The sequence below is a fragment of the Saprolegnia diclina genome (genome assembly GCF_000281045.1).
Source record: "Saprolegnia diclina VS20 unplaced genomic scaffold supercont1.29, whole genome shotgun sequence".
In the NCBI taxonomy this organism is placed as follows: Eukaryota; Oomycota; class Saprolegniomycetes; order Saprolegniales; family Saprolegniaceae; genus Saprolegnia; species Saprolegnia diclina.
Genome location: NW_008246096.1, coordinates 330,063 through 348,454, shown reverse-complemented (window position 1 = coordinate 348,454; position 18,392 = coordinate 330,063). Strand labels below are relative to the sequence as shown.

The 18,392-nt window shown below is 60.1% G+C and overlaps 8 protein-coding genes across 8 annotated transcripts; 5 read left to right on the top strand and 3 right to left on the bottom strand.

Annotated features, from left to right (window-relative positions):
• Positions 1-652: 652 nt before the first annotated feature.
• SDRG_09206 (hypothetical protein) lies at positions 653-1,261 on the bottom strand. Its single transcript, XM_008615123.1, has 4 exons — positions 1,130-1,261; positions 1,000-1,088; positions 857-951; positions 653-804 (listed from the first exon to the last, which is right to left on the bottom strand). The coding sequence occupies exons 1-4, from the start codon at positions 1,223-1,225 to the stop codon at positions 749-751; spliced, it is 336 nt and encodes a 111-aa protein (XP_008613345.1). The 5' UTR covers positions 1,226-1,261; the 3' UTR covers positions 653-748.
• Positions 1,262-1,662: 401 nt separating this feature from the next.
• On the top strand, positions 1,663-2,860 carry SDRG_09205 (hypothetical protein; the record flags this gene model as incomplete). The annotated part of the gene is made up of 3 exons (XM_008615122.1): positions 1,663-2,218; positions 2,266-2,708; positions 2,765-2,860. The coding sequence occupies 3 exons, from the start codon at positions 1,663-1,665 to the stop codon at positions 2,858-2,860; spliced, it is 1,095 nt and encodes a 364-aa protein (XP_008613344.1).
• Positions 2,861-3,227: 367 nt separating this feature from the next.
• Positions 3,228-3,805, top strand: SDRG_09204 (hypothetical protein). Its single transcript, XM_008615121.1, has one exon. The coding sequence runs from the start codon at positions 3,259-3,261 to the stop codon at positions 3,745-3,747; it is 489 nt and encodes a 162-aa protein (XP_008613343.1). The 5' UTR covers positions 3,228-3,258; the 3' UTR covers positions 3,748-3,805.
• A 687-nt stretch (positions 3,806-4,492) lies between these two features.
• On the top strand, positions 4,493-5,114 carry SDRG_09203 (hypothetical protein). The gene has a single exon (XM_008615120.1). It carries the CDS (start codon positions 4,584-4,586, stop codon positions 5,073-5,075), a length of 492 nt encoding a protein of 163 aa, XP_008613342.1. The 5' UTR covers positions 4,493-4,583; the 3' UTR covers positions 5,076-5,114.
• Positions 5,115-5,408: 294 nt separating this feature from the next.
• On the top strand, positions 5,409-10,219 carry SDRG_09202 (hypothetical protein). Its single transcript, XM_008615119.1, has 16 exons — positions 5,409-6,069; positions 6,117-6,425; positions 6,471-6,834; positions 6,880-7,049; positions 7,095-7,537; positions 7,583-7,644; positions 7,690-7,889; positions 7,940-8,025; positions 8,076-8,135; positions 8,184-8,261; positions 8,305-8,393; positions 8,438-8,648; positions 8,694-9,158; positions 9,200-9,289; positions 9,340-9,930; positions 9,982-10,219. Exons 1-16 carry the CDS (start codon positions 5,454-5,456, stop codon positions 10,147-10,149), a joined length of 4,002 nt encoding a protein of 1,333 aa, XP_008613341.1. The 5' UTR covers positions 5,409-5,453; the 3' UTR covers positions 10,150-10,219.
• Positions 10,135-10,982, bottom strand: SDRG_09201 (hypothetical protein). The gene has a single exon (XM_008615118.1). It carries the CDS (start codon positions 10,526-10,528, stop codon positions 10,220-10,222), a length of 309 nt encoding a protein of 102 aa, XP_008613340.1. The 5' UTR covers positions 10,529-10,982; the 3' UTR covers positions 10,135-10,219.
• Positions 10,983-11,008: 26 nt separating this feature from the next.
• Positions 11,009-16,393, top strand: SDRG_09200 (hypothetical protein). Its single transcript, XM_008615117.1, has one exon. It carries the CDS (start codon positions 11,047-11,049, stop codon positions 16,330-16,332), a length of 5,286 nt encoding a protein of 1,761 aa, XP_008613339.1. The 5' UTR covers positions 11,009-11,046; the 3' UTR covers positions 16,333-16,393.
• A 177-nt stretch (positions 16,394-16,570) lies between these two features.
• SDRG_09199 (hypothetical protein) lies at positions 16,571-18,018 on the bottom strand. Its single transcript, XM_008615116.1, has one exon. It carries the CDS (start codon positions 17,985-17,987, stop codon positions 16,647-16,649), a length of 1,341 nt encoding a protein of 446 aa, XP_008613338.1. The 5' UTR covers positions 17,988-18,018; the 3' UTR covers positions 16,571-16,646.
• Positions 18,019-18,392: the final 374 nt, after the last annotated feature.

Below are 18,392 nucleotides of genomic sequence, written 5' to 3'. Positions count from 1 at the left end.
TCGCACTCTCTTCATTATTCTTCTTTAAATATACAACAACTCGTTTTGGCACCGAACTACGTGATGTCGTCAGGGAGCTGCCACGTCATTGCTCGTATGTTACGGCAAGGACACCGTCGGTTTGGGCTACGGGGCACGTCGAAGGCCGGTTGGCGCTAGTCAGTAGCCGATGCAGGACACTGCGGTACATGGTGTTGTCGGCAGTGAGCTTGGACTTGAGCGAGAGAGGCGCTGAGGTTGGCTATAAATCATTTTGATGGCTGCTCGAGCAAAGACTCCCCTCGTACGCCTCTACGGCGACCGCGCTCGAAGGGTAGCTGCAATTCCATCGAGCTTCGAGCAAGAGGTCCTTTTACTGCACGCATTCTCAAGCTGTTTACGAGCAGATAGGCTCCATTGTGTGCTCGTAACCAGCAAGCGAGAAGACATCAACACCATCCGGCCGTCAAGTGTGCTCACTGCGTCACGGCAATATGCAGGTGGCTGCTGCAATGTTGGACGCCTACACGAGCGAAAGCTATGCATGCCCAACTCCCACGTGGCTGCTAGCTGGAAGAAACAACGTAGTGGACCCTAAACGGTCCAACGGCCCACGGATGAACACGCTGCAGAAGACCGCGTCGCGCCACCCGCAGAGCAACGTGCATGTAAAGCACACAGTATCGACCCTGCACGAAGGGCGTAGTCAGGCGGACAACGAGCGATGCAACAACGAACGAGACTACGTGCGCTCTACTCGTAAATTGCGTTAATTCTTGGGTGTTGGCATTGCCTTGATGCCAGTGCCGGCGACGAAGCCTTCCTCTACAATGATAGCATAAGCCTCGGTGTGCAGTCTGGTGGCGCAGCGTCGTACTCTCGCGCTTGCCCTCGAACGACCGGGCGCGGCCTGTCTTGTAGCTCTTTTCGTCAAAGCCAAGCTTCTCGAGGTTCTCGGGCTGCATGAGACCCCTACGCATTCCAGCTCAGCGACTAGTCGAGAGGTAGCTGCAGCGCTACTTGTCCATGCGGCACTGAAGGTACTGCTGCGAGAGGTGCTTGCAATCGATGTGGTTGTTGCTCTTCTCGCGGAGGCACGCCAAGTAGACCTGCGCAAGCATGAGCAAGAGCACATAGCCACGACGTCTACCTTGATCTGCTCTTTGCATTCGCCGTAGTGGTCCAGCGGGAACGCGCCCTTCTCCGGCGGCCGGGTCGTCGTCGCAGCGCCACCAAACGCGTTCATTGTTGCGAGCTTCTATGGCACGCGCTCCGAGATTGCACATCCGGATACGCGGCCAACCACCGCCGCGCCGGACTTCCACGGAACCGACATGATTGTCGACCTGCACGCAACGCTACCTCATTTCTGTATACGCTCTGTCGACGGCGTTTTCATCAAATCTTATCATACAACGAGGTTAATATTTTCAACAAATGGCGTGATTTTAGACGAAGGAAGGACTTGCTGTTAGCAGGTCCAACCTGCCGGAGGCTCTGGAGCAACAATAACACTCGACGATCGAGCTATGAATCCTAGATGAAGATATAAGATTGATGACCGCCTGTGCTACGAGGCAGGCGACCCAGTGGCTCGCGTTCGAATGTCCTGTGCGCTTGTCAACTCAAGAGGATCCAACGTGTCAAAATTCGCCAATCAAATCCGACCTCATTTTTCGATCCATGGTCGCCTTTCGCCTCTTGATGCTGGCGGCGGTTGTCGCCGGCGCAGTACCGAGCGCATGCACCTTTGAGAGCAGCTACCCGCGGCGGTACGCCGTCCAGCACCTCGACGGCGCAGTCCTGGACGTGGACGGCCAGCTCGACGACGCTGGCTGGGCCAACGTGCCGTGGTCCGAGCCCTTCGTCGACATTCGCGGCGAGACGTTTGCGGCGCCGTGGTTTCAAACACGCATCAAGATGCGCTACGACGACGGATTCCTCTACGTTGGCGCGCACATGGAGGAGACAGAGGTGTGGGCCAACGTCACGACGCGCAACGAGGTCATTTTTTACGACAACGATTTCGAAATGTTTGTCGACGCGACGGGCTCGACGCACAACTACAAGGAGTTTGAAATGAACGCGATCAACACGACATGGAATCTCCTTCTCAACAAGCCGTACCGCGACAATGGCCACGAGAACAGCACGCGCGTCGACCCGCGCTTTGGCTTTGACTTGCTTCCATTCGGCCTGCGCTCGGGCGTGTACATGAAAGGGTCGCCCAACCACCCGAGTACGATCGCGACGACAAACGATGACCGGATATTGATGTTGCAGTAGACCAACGGCTCAAGTATTGGACGGCCGAGGTCGCGCTGCCCCTTGCCGGCCTTGTGGCCGGGACGACGGCGCGCGTGCCGCCGACCGATCACAGTTTTTGGCGTATCAACTTTTCCCGTGTCGAGTACATTGTGCAGATTGTCGACGGCCACTACGAGAAAATTCCGGGACTCAGCGAGGACAACTGGGTCTGGAGTCCCCAGGGCCAAATCGCCATGCACATGCCCGAGAAGTGGGGCTATATTCAGTTCCAACGCCACTCGCCGCTGTCGCCCGTGCCCATGGACCCGGCATGGCCTGTCCGGTATCTGGCGTTCCAAGTCTACTACGCCCAAGCCGCCTACGTTGCAGCGCACGCAGTGTACGCGTCGAGCCTAACGCAGCTCACACCCTACTTTGGCAGCAGCCACGACGTCCTTGCGTGCATCGAGCTCACGCTTCAGGTAACGTTATGACGAAATGCTTTGCGCTCTATTTTGATGGCGCATGGGCAAAATAGCTTTCAGGTCACGGGTATGAGGCTGTTGTTGCGTCCCGCAAGGCGACAGAGAGCGTCGCCCGCATCACGCACGAAGGCTACCTAACAGTGACCTAGCTCCGTGTGCGACGCAACACGACGAGTCGATGTGAATAGCACACCGATTACTAGCGGCCTTGGGATTAATATTGAGTACTGCACGCGCAGAGCGCATAATACCAAGGCCTCTGTAGTCTTGACAACACCAGCTTCAAGCAAAACCCTGTGAATGTGCACTATATTTGTAGTACTTTGATTACGCTTCAAGTTGTAGACCGATCGTTTCTGCAACCCCAGCGACTGGCTCTGAGCCAGGGGTAGGGGAGATGGATTGCGCATCTCGTTTGTGCCGTCGAACCGAGCCCATCATCAACCGTCTCATTGATTGCCGATCCGGCGACTGGACCAAACACGCGTCGAACGTCATTGCGATCTTTCACCATTTCAAAATAGTCTTTGTCTACAACGTATCGATCATGACCACGATCACGCCGACTCAAGCGGTCGCGGTCGCCAGTGCCCTTCTTTACGCCAAGTACTTTGCCGTGTCTATTGTCAGCGCCAAAAAAAAGGTTGCGACTGGGAACCGCGCCCCCGAAGACACGGCTGCCGAGCCCGGGAAGCCACAGTCGTTTGGCCTCGCGACCTCAGCAAACGAAGGCACGGGTCTCCTCTTGGCGTCGGACACTGCCGCCGCGATCGAGGACATTCGCTGGCAGCGCATCCTTGCCAACGATGTCGAGAACATTCCACTCGGGCTCGTGTTGGCGTGGGGTGCTGCGACGGCTGGGGGCAACGCGACGGTCACGGTCACGGCGGTTGCAGTCTTTACAGCCGCGCGTTTCCTCCATACGATCGCATACGCCAACGGTTGGCTCTACCCTCGCATCACGGGCTACACCATTGGTGCGTTCAGTCTCTTTACGCTCGCTGGGAACGCTGTCGTCGGCGCCTTTGCGTCCTGAGCCAAGATGTGGGATTATCGATTAACTATCCGAATAGCAACCTCGCATTATTATTGTGTTTTGCGTTTCGTATTGGAGCTTCACTCCAGCAGCGCCACGTCTTATTCGTTTTGCAAGGGCCCGCTAGAATGGATATATGCTCGTCGAAACGCTTTGTGTCTTTTCATTGGCTCTCATATTTATTTTTGTCCAATCATCTTTTAGTGAGATCCTCAGCTTGCCGCCGCTGTGCCACACGATCGCTCGAACTTGCATTGAAAATGAAATCGCTTATACTTGGCCCCGTGATAGAGATAGCTTTGGCGAGCACAGCATGCCATCTCGTGTCGGTGTTGCAGGCGCACAGCCCGAGATGTGGTCGATACCATATCGTTTTTTAATAGTGGCATATGCCACAAATAATCACAACGGATACACGCGAAGTGGGCGCGGGAACACTCGATACAAGCCCCTCACCCTTTGCCCACACCTGTGCACTTCACATGAGCACCTCACATGCGTGGCAAAGCTGAGTGAACTGAGCGATAAGCGAGCTTGACTGTCTTGGGACTGTTTACGTATGCGATTGCTGCCAGCTCCGACACTGCATGGGCCGACAGCATGAAAAACGAAATATCGATGCACGAGACGAGCCAATCAAACCCCCGTAAAAATCGAATCCAAGACTGAACGTGGAGCCTGTCGAGGATGCGTCATGCCTGTCCGATGGCCACGTCGCCACCCACTGCACCAGAGCTGCACCAGAGGCGTCGACATCACTTGCTACAGTATCAACGTTCTCGTCTGTTCCAGGGTGCTCCCAGTTTCAGATTCTGCGGAACGCGTCAACGATCAACATGCCAGGACCGTCGCCTTTCCAAGCCATTGCGATCTGCAGCACGCTGCTCTACGCCAAGTACATTGCCGTCGCGCGCATTAGTGCCAAGAAGAAGTTTATCGCTGGCAACCGCGCACCCGAAGACGAAGGCTTCCGCCCCGGTATGAAGCAGTCGTTTGGCCTGTCGTCGTCCGAGGCCCTCTCGCCCAAGGAAGTCGCGGCCAAGATTGAGGACCTGCGCTGGCAACGCATCCTCGCCAACGACGTCGAGAACATCCCGCTCGGCCTCATCATGGCGTACGGCGCCGCGACGACCGGCGGCAACGCGAGTGTGACCGTCGCCGCCATCACGACCTTTACGGCCGCGCGCTTCCTCCACACGATCGCGTACGCCAACGGGTGGCTCTACCCGCGTGTCGCCGGCTTTGCTGTTGGTGCGCTCAGCATCTTTGTCCTCGCTGGCAACTCGATCGTCGGCGCGTTCACGAACGACCATCGCGCGACCGCGTAGATCGCTGTATCTCCTTTGAATCGACTTCATTTTAACCCATGCATGTGTATGAGTCGGCGGACAAGGCGAGACGAGTGGGCTTGTGGGGCATTGTCGTGCAGCTGACCTGACCTTCATAAGTCAAGGCATCCTGCCCTGGGCCCAGTCACATTGTCGGTGGGGCATCTCGGACAGCAGACGCATTCTGCTGGCGTTCAGACGTGAGTGCACACACCGTGTCTCGTTATCGCCAAGTCTCGGCCATGGTGCTGCAGTATGAGCTTGAACTTGCCGCTTTGCATGGCCACTCTGTTAAAATCCAACACTATTTAATGTGCTATTTAAACATAAATAGTGTATACTGGGGAACAAGGCGACGAAGACAACAAGAACAACGAGATGGCGGCCAACCGACCCAAGTTCAAGAGCAGCCTCGCTGCGTCGCTCGCCACGGACGGCAACGAGAAGGACCACGCGCCCAGCGGCCGGGGTAAGTCGTCAGGCCGCGACCGACCAGCCAAGCAGCCATCGATGGACGAGCATGATGCGCCCAAGACCCACGAGGCGCGGACAAAGAAGCGCATGGTCTACGCGCCCAAGAAGGACGTGACGAAGGAGGCGACACCTTCGGAGGCGCCGCCGACCAAGTTCCGATCGAGCTTGATGGCGTCCGTAGACACGGTGACAGAGCCCAAGGCCGTCGCTGTCGCGTCCGAGCCGTCGCCGCCGGCCAAGACGCCCTTCAAGTCGTCGCTCATAGTGGCGGCCGGCAATGACGACAGTAGCGCGCCCAAGACACATCGACATGACGAAAAGACGTATCGCGAAGCCAAGCCGCGCTTCAAGTCGTCGTTGCATGCAACCTTGCAGGAGGCCGAGGCCAAGCCGGCGCGTAATGACGGGCCGCGCTCTAGCTTCAAGAAGCGCGACGTATCGATTGAGCGGCAGCCACGCGATCGAACGGTCACGCTCGAGCGACAGAGCTCTCAGGCAAGCAGCCATGACGGGAAGAAGCGTACGCCGAGCGCACGATGCTGCTGTCCATTCTGACCCCTTGTGTAGCGTCGATTCTGTCACGAGTCGGCCCGAAGCACACCTCTACAGACGATCCCCGCGGCCTCTCTCGGTCCAGCTCCCGCTCTTCCATGGACGACGCGCCGCCACGCGAGGCGCGACGCGACCGAAGCAATAGCGGTAAACGGGACAGCGACTCTTCGCGGCGCAACATCGAGTCACACGCACCGCCGCCGCCGGCACCACTCGCACGAAAGACCTCATTCGAGAGCCGGGGGCCCGCGCTGCACCGACAAGCATCTGCGGGACCTGCCGTCCAGCGGCCAGCCCAAGCCCCGTCCCCCGAAGTGCGTAAAGGTACATATGACACCTTGTCCGTTCGCGTCATACCGCAGCAATTAGTGACATTGACACGCACTGTGACGGACGAGCAGCCGCAGTATGCGACGCTGCGAGAACGGCTGCAGGCCCGCGGCGCCATGTCGGTCGAGAAGCCGCGCAGCAGCTTTGCAGCATCATCGTTCGACAAGCCGAGGTCGGTCGAAAAGCCCCGCGGCGAGTCGCTAAGTGAGAAAGAGAAGCGCACAAACGACTACTACGCCAAGCTCCAGAAGGAGACCGCGCCCAAGCCATCCGCGCCGGTCTTCAAGTCGTCGCTCATGCAAAGCATGAAGTCGAGTCTCTCGTCGTCGCTCGCCTTAAGCATCGCACGCGAGCCCACGAAGCCGCTCGAGAAGATGCGCTACTCGTATCTCGAATTGCTGAGGTAGACAGGGGCCATTCTCTCTTTGCCGATAAGATATCTTTGTAGCTACAAGCGCGAGTACCCCAAGCCGGCCGACTTGACCGCCGACATGACCGTCATCACGATGCCAGCGTCACCGCGCGCGCTTGCGCGGTCAGCAAAAGGCTCGTTCGCGTCGCGCGACCGTAGCTCGTTGCGCCGAGGCACTGCGTCGCAGCGGCCATCTGCGTCCCATGGTCTGTCATCGTGACTCGTGATGGCTCAGATCTGACAGATCGTAGGCAACAATGCTGGCAACGGCCGCCGCGAGCGCGAGCGCGACTACGGTGGCAAGAAGGGCGGCAAAGGGCGCCGCGGTGGACGAGACGTCGCGCCGCCGCCGCTTCTCGATGGACCGTACGAGCCGTTTGTCAAGTCGGAGAAGCGCTGGGTGCCATCCAAAGAAAAGGTCGTCGTTATCGACGACTCGGTCGCGGCCACGGTCAAGACTCTCCTCAACAAGCTCACGCGTGAGCTCTTTGAGAAGCTCACGCTGTCGTTTTGCGAAATTCCACTCACGTCGTTTGGGGTGCTTCGCACCATCGTTCGCATGATCATGGAGAAGGCGCTGGACGAGCCCAACTTTGCCGAGGTGTACGCCGACCTCTGCGCGCGCCTTCACGCCCACACGCTCGCCAACGGCGCCTACAAGTTTCTGCACCCGGTGCAGCACGCCACCAGCAAGGTATTCGATGTTGCAGCCTTCGTTTGTGCTCATGTGCAGTGCTAGAGCTGGCTCTGGACGGCCATTTCGAGCCCGTCGTTTCCGCCGTTCTATGGTCCCTACGAGAGGTAGCAAGTGAGACAGTGGATGATGGTTGATTGCGTGTCGAGTAGTGTCGACGCGTGCGTGGCCGCGCCGCCGTCGAGCGACCCGCCTGTCGCGGTGGACGAGCTCAACGTGCCGTCGTTCTACTGCAACGACACCCACCTCTTTGCTATTTGCACCAAGCGCGCCGGCGCCGGCTACTTTGTCTCGGCCAAAACCCGCGACTCGCTGACCGAAGACGAACTGCTGCTCGGTAACTTTCCTTCGGGTACGTTCTTGGGGTGTTTAGGGCTACGATACAAGTATGAGATGGCGTAGCGGACGCTGCGATGAAGGCGGCTGTCAAGTGCACAACGTTCAAGCGCCTTCTTGTGACGCGCTGCCAGGACGAGTTTGACAAATGGGTACATCGCCACCTCTGTCACGGACGGTCGCGGACGCTCGTATGACGTAGAACGTGGCCGACAAGACCGTGGCGCCGACGACCGAAGAAGAAAAGCACCGTGCGGCGCTGGTACAAGCCTCTTCCTGAAGCAACGTTTCCTGAGCCATGTGGCGATAGGTGGCCAAGCGCGCCAAAGCCCGCATGCTTGGCAACATGCGCTTCATCGGCGAGCTCTTCAAGGTCGAGCTCCTCGCGGTATGACGTCATGTGCATGACGAGGACGCGACCGTGTTGGTAGGAAAACGTGGTTCAAACGTGCTTGCTCAAGCTCCTCGGTCTTCGCCTCGTGACGACCGAGACGCAGGGCATTGCGCTGCAGACGCTTCGGTGCACATTCGTCTTTGCATGGACTCGCTGACGTAATGGCGTAGCATGCCGGACGAGGAAGAGCTCGAAGCGCTCTGCAAGATGCTTGCGACCGTCGGCAAGAAGTTTGATCATGACGGCGTCAAGACGGTCATGAATGGCATCATTGTTCGTCTCGTCGAACTGTCCGAGACGCCGTCGCTGCCGTCCCGGACGCGCTTTCTGCTCAAGGACCTTCTCGAGACTCGCGACTACCAATGGGTGCCCCGGCGCAAGGTACTCGCTGCTTGTACAATCGAAGAGACGACACGATATGACTAGGAACTGCAACAAAAAACACTCGACGAAGTCCGCAAGGAAGCCGAGAAGCTCCAGCGTCTCGGGAAGAACGCGCAGCACGACGATTTGGTCGGGAAGCGCAAGAAGACTGCGAACTCGAGCGAGAAACTCGCCAAGCAAAACAGCACGCTCTTGCTGCGGGCTCCCGCGCCGCTGTCGCCGGCCGCGGCTTCGAGTCGCATCAAGGGCATTGTCAAGGAGTACCTTGCGTCGCACGACCTCGACGAGACGCGCGCGTGTCTCCGCGAGCTGCCCCGGGACGTGCACGTGTCGTTCATCGATACGGCCTTGACATATGCGCTCGAAGGCAAGGACCACGAGCGGTCCGCGGCCGTCGATATGCTGGCGTCGCTCTACGAGACGTTGGATCTGGGCGCCACCGAGATGCAGAGCGCGCTCCTCAACACGCTCGAGTTTCTCGACGATCTCCGCATCGATATCCCCATGGTCCGTTCTTGATGAACGTCGCGGATCCTGACGGCCCGTAGGTGCACGAGTCGTTGGCGGCCGTGCTGGGTCGGCTCATTCTGGCAGGTTGCTTTGGTCTCTCCTGGCTACAGTCGGTCGTGGGGCACTTGGTACGGCGCTATCATCCTAAAGTCGCGTCTTCACATATGGCTTCTGGTAGGTGGACAGCGGGCTTGCCGGGCTCTTGCTGGCCGAAGTTCTCTCTGTGATTGAAGAAGAGACGTCGCTCGAGTCGGTCGTTGCCATGATTGCACGTGAAGAGCTCTCGGTCGTTGCCTTCTTGCCCGACGGCGCATCGGTCGACGCGTTTCTTAAGGAGCAGGAGATCGACATGTACTTTTACGATGACGAGGAAGACGAGGATGATGAAGAGCTCTGGGCGCGACTGACGCCGATTGTCGACGAGTACCTTGTCGTTGGCGACATTGCTGAGGTCGAAACGTGCCTCCACGAGCTCGCGGCGCACGAGAAGCTCCACATGACGCTCGTCAAACTCGTTCTCAACATGCTCTGCGAGTGCAAGAGCAGTCAACGCGCGCAGCTTGTGACGGTCCTCCGCGATCTCCACGGCCGAGGGACGCTGCCGACGGCAGATCTCCAAGCCGCCCTCGCGTGGTGGCTCGTCTCCATCTTTGAAGACGTTGAGATTGACGTGCCGCAAGCGGCCAGCTACGTGGCACCCGTGCCTGCGTTTCTGGTTGCAGCAGGTGCCATTCCCCTGGCGTGGCTCACGACCACGCTTCGCCCGCTGGTAAGCAGACTGCTCGACGAAAACATAGTTGCTCATGGCGCTCGTATGAAGGTCGAGAGTGGATTGGCGGCCAAGCTTGTCCAAGCGACGTGCGCCGAGATCGAGACGAGTCTGGGCCACGAAGCCACCGTTGCCCTCGTCCAGGCCAGCGCGGTCGCCCTCAAGGACGTTGCGACGCTACCAGCCCATGTCGACAAGGTCGCGCCGTGGTTCGCATAAGGTCGTTGGGTCGTTAGGACACGATAGGTTGACACTCTTATATATGTATTGGTTGCGACGCATACTACGATCAAAGAATGGTGCAGGTTGGGGACGGCGTGCAGCCAGGCACTTCGGTATCGACGGCGACGGCTTCGCTGTAGGCGACCGCGCCCGTGGCCTTGGTCGTCGCCTGCACGCGGATGTGGTAGGTGCACGTCGGGTTGAGGTCGTCGAGGATCGCACGCGGCTGCGGCGCGACGACGGCGACCGCGTCGTCCCACTTCTCGTGGGGCTGCTTGTACTGGAAGACGTACGAGACCTCGTTGCTGAACTCGTCGATCTCCATGTCGATCGACACTTCGGTGCGCCCGACGCAACGCGGTGGGGCGACGGCCATGCTGCTGCTGCTGCTGGGAATTGCGAAAGTGTGGATTGTGAGCAGCTGAATCCTCAAATAGTGTATGATCTTTCGCGATATACTGTTACTGGGCGGACCGAGCCTCACCAGCGTGATGGAAAGCGACTGCTGCAGCTACAGCGGCGATTGCCATTTGGCGTCTTGGTTCTCAAGTGCAAAGGGACTGGGAAGGTGTGCGAGGGGCGGGAAGGTCCCGTGGCGCCCTGCGTGGCCGCTTGTATCCTCTGGATTCATGGGCTCGTAGTGGCAGGAGGGCGGCCGCGGTACCCCGATACGACCATGTACCACGGACCCGCCATCATAAGGTGTTGCGGGTCCCACACACGCAGCTGCGCGCGGCCTTGTGCTGCGTGGATGGGCGAGGCCCTGGCAGACTGGCACACGTGCGTGGCAACGTCCCGTGCAATATCGATTGTGAAAGGTAGAGTTGGATGCGGATCGAAAATAAGAGGTTTGGTTGCATCGTGAAACGACGCAGTCGGATCGCGCTGGGATCGATGGACGACGCGATCGTCCTCTTGCGGCGCGAGCTGGATGCGTTCATGGCGACGCATGGCTCGAATGTGCTAGTGCGAGGCTCCGATGTTGACCCGGCAGCGGTCGCCGAGATGACGCGTCTGAGCTCCTTGTGGGCAAGCATGGCGACGCGCAATTTTGTGGCGACCGTCGACACGCTCCTCAAGTGGCACGTGGCCAAAGTCGAAGGCTCAGTCTTTGGTCGCGCCGGCCACTACCTCGTGGGTCATTTGCTCTACGATATGCTGCAGGCGCTGTCATCGCCTTGTGATGAACGACTCGACGCGACCTTGACCCGACTCGTGCGGCTGACGCTCAAGCTCCTGAGCGAAAGCAAGGACCTCGACGCGCCAGCAGCTAAACCCGCGACCGACTTTTTCTCGTTCAAGTCGCTTACACCGACGCTCGTGGTCGATGACGTTGTGCAGGTGCAGTGGCAAAAGATTCTGGGCCTCCTCGGGCAGCACGCGATCGGGTCGATCCACGCTGCCATGGACGAAACCCTCGGTCGTCTCGACAAGACGCCGTCGATGTCCAAAGAAGTCTACCTCGCGACGTTCTCGTCCATGCAACTCCAGCTGTTGCAGCCGCGCTACGACGAAGCGACGGCGCCGGCCAAACTCGCCTTTCTGCGGTCGCTCCTCGCGTTGGCGTGCAAGCCGCACAAGCTGCCGACGCGTCTCGCCGCGCTGCGCGTGCTGGCAGCGATTCTGCATCGCGAGCTCACACACGGTCTACCGCCACCGAGTCGCCACGTCGACTGGTACAGCTTTCTCAGCGACGTCCACGCCACCGCGTACAAGCTCTGTCTCAAGAAGCAGCGGCAATTCAAGACCATTGCGGTGGCATGGGACGTGCGTGTGGTGGCCCTCATGCTCTCGAACGCCGAGATCTTTGCGCGCTACTGGCGCGACGATGCCATGGCGCTCCTCCGCGTGCACTCGCAGCTCAAGGACGTAACGTCCCTACGCCTCCTCTCGACGTTTCTCAAGCACCTTCTGCGCCGGCACAAGGCATCGCGCAAGACTCTACCGCTCGAGAAGGACGTGATGGACATCGTCAACCTCATCCAAGCGTGGTGCTTCTCCATTACCAAGCACAAGCCGCAAAAACTGCTCTTGCTATTGGAGCATCTCGTCGACATGAGCGTCTTGCTGGCTTCCTACAACATGGCCTACTGCATCCAGAGCCACGTGCGGCGACTCATCCTGGAAGCCGACTCGATCTTCGACGAACGGCGGCTCGTGGGCCTTGCTGCCTTGCGGGCCATCTTGCTAACACCGTCGGATCGGCTGGAGGACGACTATGCGTGGGACCGTGCCGCGCTCGCGGCCTCGCACACGAGCGTCGCCGACGTTGTCGGGTCGGTGCTTATCGAGAGCAACACGATGTTTGGCAGCGGTGTCGTGGGCGCCAGCTCCAAGGCCGGCGCGTACAAGACGTGGGTCGGTCTCCGTGTCTTTGAAGCCGCGATCGCGTGCACGCAGGTGCTGTTTGCCGAGATGCAGCTCAGCGACGAGCACAAGACACTCATCTTGACGCGCGTCGCCGTCCACAGCGAGCTCTCGCTGCGGCAAGTGGCGTCCGACGCGCTCCTGTACATTGCGTCGTCGCTCAAGTGCCTCTGTGCGGTCGTCGACGGCATCTACCAGCACGTGGTGCGGCTGCCCTTGTCGAACAAGGCCATCCAGAGCGCGCTTCCGACGCTTCTGCACCTCGTCCAGCGCATCTGCGAGACATCGAATGGGCCAGTACCCGCCCCCCACGGAGAGGCCATCGAAGCCATGTGCCTCTACGTGCTCTGCAGCGACCTCATTGAGACTCGGCTCAGCGCGCTCGACGTACTTGCTGCTGTCGCCGCCCTGCGCCAGCGCTCGTCGATGCACGCCACGTCGACCATCAACGTCCTCGACATACTCACGAGTATCGACGACGACCTCGTACTGCAGTTGGGACTCAGCGCCGAGGATGTCAAGGCCGCGGCGCGGGCTGGTGGCGTGTTGAAGTGGCTCGCCCAGAAACATGCTGCGCTGCACACGCAGAGGCTGTTTGCACAAGTGCGTCCCGAGGTGGACGATGATGACGACGACGAGTCGACGGACCGGGACGCGCAAGTGGCGGGTGTCGATTGGCTGTGGTCTCTCAGCCTTGCGACACTTTGGACCCGCGTTTGCGAAGCGTGCCCGGAGCTGCTCTCGCGTATCTGGAGCGATGTCAATGACGCTGCGCACCGGCTTGAGCCACACATTCCGGTCTTGGCGAGTGGTGCTGACGCAACGTCGGCGCAGTGGCGCCACTGCAGTATCATGGCCTGTGCGAGCGCGCACATTGGGCACGACAACGTGACGCGCGCCGCAGTGGCACAGCTGCTGGAGCGCCAGTGTCGGTACTTGAAGAGCCCGAGTGGGCATCAGCGGCAAGCCGCCGTCCTCGCACTGGGGGCAACGCACGTCAGCGCCCACGATCTTTTGTTTGAGCACCTCGCTGCGTTAGAGCTCGATGCGTTCTGCGGCGCCGAGTTGTGGCTTGCGACCGCACTCTCACCGCCCACGTCGCCGCCGTCGCTTTTGTCGAATGGCGGCCCAAAGATGACCAAGCGAGGTTCGAAGCACCAACTGCTCGCGACCAAGAGCTTGGGGATTCAAAGTGAGCTACCGTGGGCAATCGCGCGCATCTACCGCAGCCTCCTCTCACACCCCAACAGCATGCACATCTGGTCCAAGCGAGCCTTCCGGCGGCAATTACTTGGCTTCTTGGAGAAGGTTCACGCCCACGTTTCATGCCCGACGCTGTTGTTGCGAAGTGATATTTGCGCGATCCTCGAAGCCGTTGTCCACCACAGCAACCTCGCTACTGGGTTTGTGGCGGACGAGCCCAACCAAGAGCCGCCTCTCGAAGCAGCGTTGACAATGTCTCAGCGAGCTCGGTGGTTTGAAACACTCGCAGCATGGAGTCGTGACGTGGCACCCTCGGACGCGCTGGCGTGGACGCCGCACGTATGGACGCTACGGCTGCCGACAATGGTCGACGAAGCTCACGCGCGCTGCAGCCACCCGCTTCGCCCGACACGCGACGAGTGGATCGAGTTGCGCTACGGCCTCTTGCACGCGGCGTGCGCTGCCATTGCGGGGCTCCTCCTCGGCCCGGCGTTCGATGTACAGATCGTCTTTGCCTGGCTCGACGAGCTCTTGACGGCGACAACAATACCACCGGCGCGCGCGAGTATCTTTGGTCGCATTCGTCGCCTCCTTGGCAACGGCGTGCGTCTCCTCCTCTCCAGTGGCAACGACGAGGCGCTCGCTGTGTGCATTGAGCGGTGCCTTCTGACCCGTCCTTGTGCGAACGAGTATGTGACGCTCATCGCCGACGTTCTACTGGACCTCGGCGCCGAGTTTCGAGCGAGCACAAGCTTTCCAAAGCTGCTTTTGGTGGGCCTCTTGCACATGGAGACGAACAACGGCATGCAGATCCTCCTCACGCTGCTCGAGACGCCCGAGACGACAATGTCGATGGAGCGAACGCTGAGCGTTCCGCTTGGGACCACCGCGGCCGGTCTCTGGGTCGCCCAGCGCGTCGCCAGCACCTACAAGAGCGTGTCCCACGACGTTGTCGCTGCGCTCTTGACATTTGTGCACAAGTGCCCGAGCATACTCGTCCAGTCGCGATTGCTCGAGATGGCGGTACCGTGGGTGCACAGCCTCAACTCGACGGCCAACGTCCATGCTCTCCTCTTCCGCGTCACTACCGACCTCCAAGTGCCGGCTGTGGCCCGGCTCTGGACGGAGCTCGTCGCGTCCGAGGCCAATTTGCAAGCACTGCTTGGGCTCGTCTACGCCATCGAGTCGAACGAACGGCTCACGACGGCCAAATGGATTCTATCGTGTGTGGAGGTCGAGCGGTTGACGGCCGCGACCCTTGCGTACGACGACGACGAGCGGCGACGACACGACCGCGTCCTCGACACCGCCGCGCGGACGATCGCCTTCCTTGCGCCGCACTTGCATGCCTGTAGCGCCGCGCACAGGCAGGTGCTCAAACACTTGGCCGTCTCGGTGCTCTACGGCTACGCGTCAACGCAGCCGCTTTGGCACGTGCAGGACGAGGCTCTGCGCTCCGCGGTTGCCGTCGACTGTGCGCGCGTGCTGGAGGCAACGTCGGCCAACGTCGGTATGCGACTCCGGGCATGTCTCGACCGCCCCTCGACGCCGAGCTTGGATGAACTCCGCGAGCTTTTGGCGCCATTAGGCAGCGCGCTTCCGGAATGCGAGACGGCCGCGTGGGCCGACGCATGCCAGGCGGCGTTTGGTGGCGCCACGGGCAGTGCGCAACAACAGCTCTATGCCCAGTGCAGTCTCTACGTCTACCGCGTGTTGCAGCCGCGCTTTAGCGGGCCGGCGTGTGTGCATTTGCTTGGCCTTTTGCGGTCGGCGCTCGACGATGTCGATGCGATCGCGTTCGTGCACGAGTACCTCTTGACGCTCACGCACTTGGCGCAGGCCATGCCATCGTCCAAGCTCGTGCTTTTCCCGCAGCTGCTCTGGGTCGCGATTGCGCTCCTCAAACATGCGCAGAGCCCACTGAGTGCGCCGACGCTGGACCCGCTCTCGCTGCAAGGTCCGTCACTGAGCCTCTTGCACGCCCTCGTGAGCAAACCGTCGTTCTTTGAGCCTATTGTGCAGGACATGCTCCTGGCGCGACGGCCGCCGCAGTGGAAGCCCCATGTGGTCGACTGCACGCTCGACATTCTTCTCGCGCTTTCGCAACAGCTCACGTCGCCCGAGACCGAGGCCATCGTCGTGCGCACGGCCAAGGCGATGCTGTTTCATACGTCCAGCGTCGCCCATGGCGTCGTGCTCACCGCGCTCTTACTGCCGTCGGTCCTATCGACCGCGTGCCATGAGACAGCCCACGACCTCGGCTACCTCTGGCGGCTCCTCGGACAGCTCGAATTGGCCGTCGCGCTCACCTCCGCCGTGCCGATCGACGAGCTTGCGCCGCATGTTTTGCGCGGCTGCTTGAATTCGCTCAGCGACGAAAAGCTCTTTTTGGACGTTCTGCTCGCGATCCTCGTTGGCCAGTGCACGCGGCTTCACGCGCCGACGCTGCAGCTCCTGCTCCATCTCGTGCTTGTCGCGCCGCCAGCCTTTTGGAAGCGAAATGGGACGCTGCTCGCCGTCGTGACGCGCCTGCTCCACCGCACATCGTCGCGTGACGCGACGTGGCCGACCTTGCTCTCGCTGTTGAGCACCCTCCTTCCACCGCTCTAGCGTAATCGGCTAATTCTGAAAAAGCAACGCAGCACAATGGCCCAAGAAGGTGGCAGGGATGGCCTTGGTTGCTCGCCGTTGGGAGCGTCGCTGGATCGTGAAATGTACGAGGGGTAGGGTTTTTCGGGGCCCGTTGAGATCTTAGTGCGGTTCAATGCACAAAATGACCATCGCCGCTCAAAGATGGAGGTCGCGACTTCCCTCTCGGCTCTGACTCCAACGCTTCAATAAGAACAACTAGGAAGCAAGTCGGTTTGTTGAAAATCAAGTAGATGGGTGGCGACGCGTTCGCATCTGGTGCCATGGCGAGCTTCCTACTCTTTGCCCGAGAGCTTTTGTGGCACAATGGGGTGATTGTGCTGGCCCTTGATCTCATCCCACTCGACGTTGAGCTGGCGGTCGACAAACTGGTCCAAGTCGGACGGTCGGTCGCGGAGGTCGTCCCGGCCGAGCTCCTTTTGCTGCTCGTTGAGGACGCCAAAGCACACGTTGCAGACGCGCTGCGGCTTGTGGTTGGGCGTCGACCCGTGCGCTTTCAACCGGTTGTCAAAGCCTTGGGGAAACTTGAAGGCCGCGACGCGCCCGCCGCCGCATTCGCTGCAGCAGAGGCGGCCGCAGTACCGGCAGTGGTGGCGGCGCGTGCCGAGCGAGAACTTTTTGTCGCAGAGCATGCAACCGGCGCGCGCCTTGTCGTCGATCCAGACCGGCGACTGGTTGACTTTGTGCAAGAGGCGCTTGAGGAGGGGCTTGTCAAGCTTCTCAAAGACCGTCTTCTTGTTCTCGTCCAAGTTGTCGAGCCGCGCGCCGTGGCGCACGAGCCGCAGCGCAATCTCGACGAGACCCTTATCGAGTGCAACGTGGAGGAGCGTCGACTGGTCGACGGCAGCGTTCGGGTCCGCCTTGTAGCGCAAGAGCATTTCGCAGAGCATCGGGTCGTCCTTCGTCGTCGTAATGATGTGCACGCCGAGCGGCGTCTGGTTGCGTACGTTGAAGAACTGCGTGTCAGCGCCGTGGTCCAGTAGCATCTTGGTGATCCGGCGCGATTTCGCTGCCGCCAAATGCAGCGCCGTGTTGCGTCGGTTGTCCGGGAGGTTGATGATCGACGAGACGATGCGGGGCGAGAGGAGCGCCTTGAGCACGCTCATGTGGCCGCCACGAACTGCAAAGTGCAACGCGCTTTGGCCAAACGCTGGGTCGCGCCGCAAGACATCCGTGCCGGGCTGTACCAGGAGCGCATTCACCTCGACCACATCGCCGGATCGGGCGGCGAGCAGCAATGGCGAGTAGCCTTCGGTGTTTTCGACGATCACGGGCGGTCGCGACGGCCCCTGCCGCACGTCGTGCATGCTCGGGTCCATGTGTTGCAGCGCCTCGCTGCCGCGGAAGATGAGGCTGTCACGCTGGCCACTGCGCGGCGGCGCTGCGAGATCGTGCACGGACATGTGCGCCAGCGACTCGCGTGCTGCGTCCGCATGCGCCGACTTCTTGCCCATGGGGCTGGAGGCATACTCGTTGGTCGAGTCGTACTGCGCCGAGCTCGTGAAGCTCGAGTCGTTGACGCTTGCCGTGAGGCTGTCGACCGTGTTGCTGCGGTACGTCTGGCGCCGCTGGGACGTCGTTGAGCCCACCTCGCTGCTCGCGTCGTCGACGGGCATGCTGCAAAATGCGGTTTGGCCCTTTTTTGGCCCAACCCCAAGTTAGTAATTTGGCAGGAAAGACCCATAATACAATATATGCGTTGCGAAATATAATATATCATAAATCGAAATCGGCCCATGGACTAGAAGCACGCAACTGGCGCGCCCGAATTCTGTTGTTTGCGAGGCGCCGACCAAGGCCTTTTAGCTCGAGATGGTCCAATGCAGTGGAAGCGTCGCGCCATATGCAAGCATGTGGAAGCACTGCAGACGTCAAAGGCCTTCAGACGATATTGAAGTCGGTGGTGCTCGTCGAAAGATCTCGGGCGCGTCGCTGAAATTTTGGCCGTCTTTTCCTTCAACGAAATGACGTCTCTCATGGTGCATCGAATGATGGGGGACGCTGCTGCAGGAACTCGCACG

Excerpts from the sequence above, each read along its gene's own strand:
- SDRG_09202 (XM_008615119.1), top strand. The coding sequence starts at position 5,454 with ATGGCGGCCAACCGACCCAAGTTCAAGAGCAGCCTCGCTGCGTCGCTC. Across the intron at positions 6,426-6,470 it reads GTCCCCCGAAGTGCGTAAAG|TGACATTGACACGCACTGTG; the intron begins GTACATATGACA and ends CGCAGCAATTAG. Across the intron at positions 8,649-8,693 it reads AATGGGTGCCCCGGCGCAAG|GAACTGCAACAAAAAACACT; the intron begins GTACTCGCTGCT and ends CGATATGACTAG.
- SDRG_09204 (XM_008615121.1), top strand. The coding sequence starts at position 3,259 with ATGACCACGATCACGCCGACTCAAGCGGTCGCGGTCGCCAGTGCCCTT.
- SDRG_09199 (XM_008615116.1), bottom strand. The coding sequence starts at position 17,987 with ATGCCCGTCGACGACGCGAGCAGCGAGGTGGGCTCAACGACGTCCCAG.
- SDRG_09206 (XM_008615123.1), bottom strand. The coding sequence starts at position 1,225 with ATGAACGCGTTTGGTGGCGCTGCGACGACGACCCGGCCGCCGGAGAAG. Across the intron at positions 1,089-1,129 it reads AATGCAAAGAGCAGATCAAG|GTCTACTTGGCGTGCCTCCG; the intron begins GTAGACGTCGTG and ends ATGCTTGCGCAG. Across the intron at positions 952-999 it reads CTTCAGTGCCGCATGGACAA|GGGTCTCATGCAGCCCGAGA; the intron begins GTAGCGCTGCAG and ends TGGAATGCGTAG.
- SDRG_09203 (XM_008615120.1), top strand. The coding sequence starts at position 4,584 with ATGCCAGGACCGTCGCCTTTCCAAGCCATTGCGATCTGCAGCACGCTG.
- SDRG_09201 (XM_008615118.1), bottom strand. The coding sequence starts at position 10,528 with ATGGCCGTCGCCCCACCGCGTTGCGTCGGGCGCACCGAAGTGTCGATC.
- SDRG_09200 (XM_008615117.1), top strand. The coding sequence starts at position 11,047 with ATGGACGACGCGATCGTCCTCTTGCGGCGCGAGCTGGATGCGTTCATG.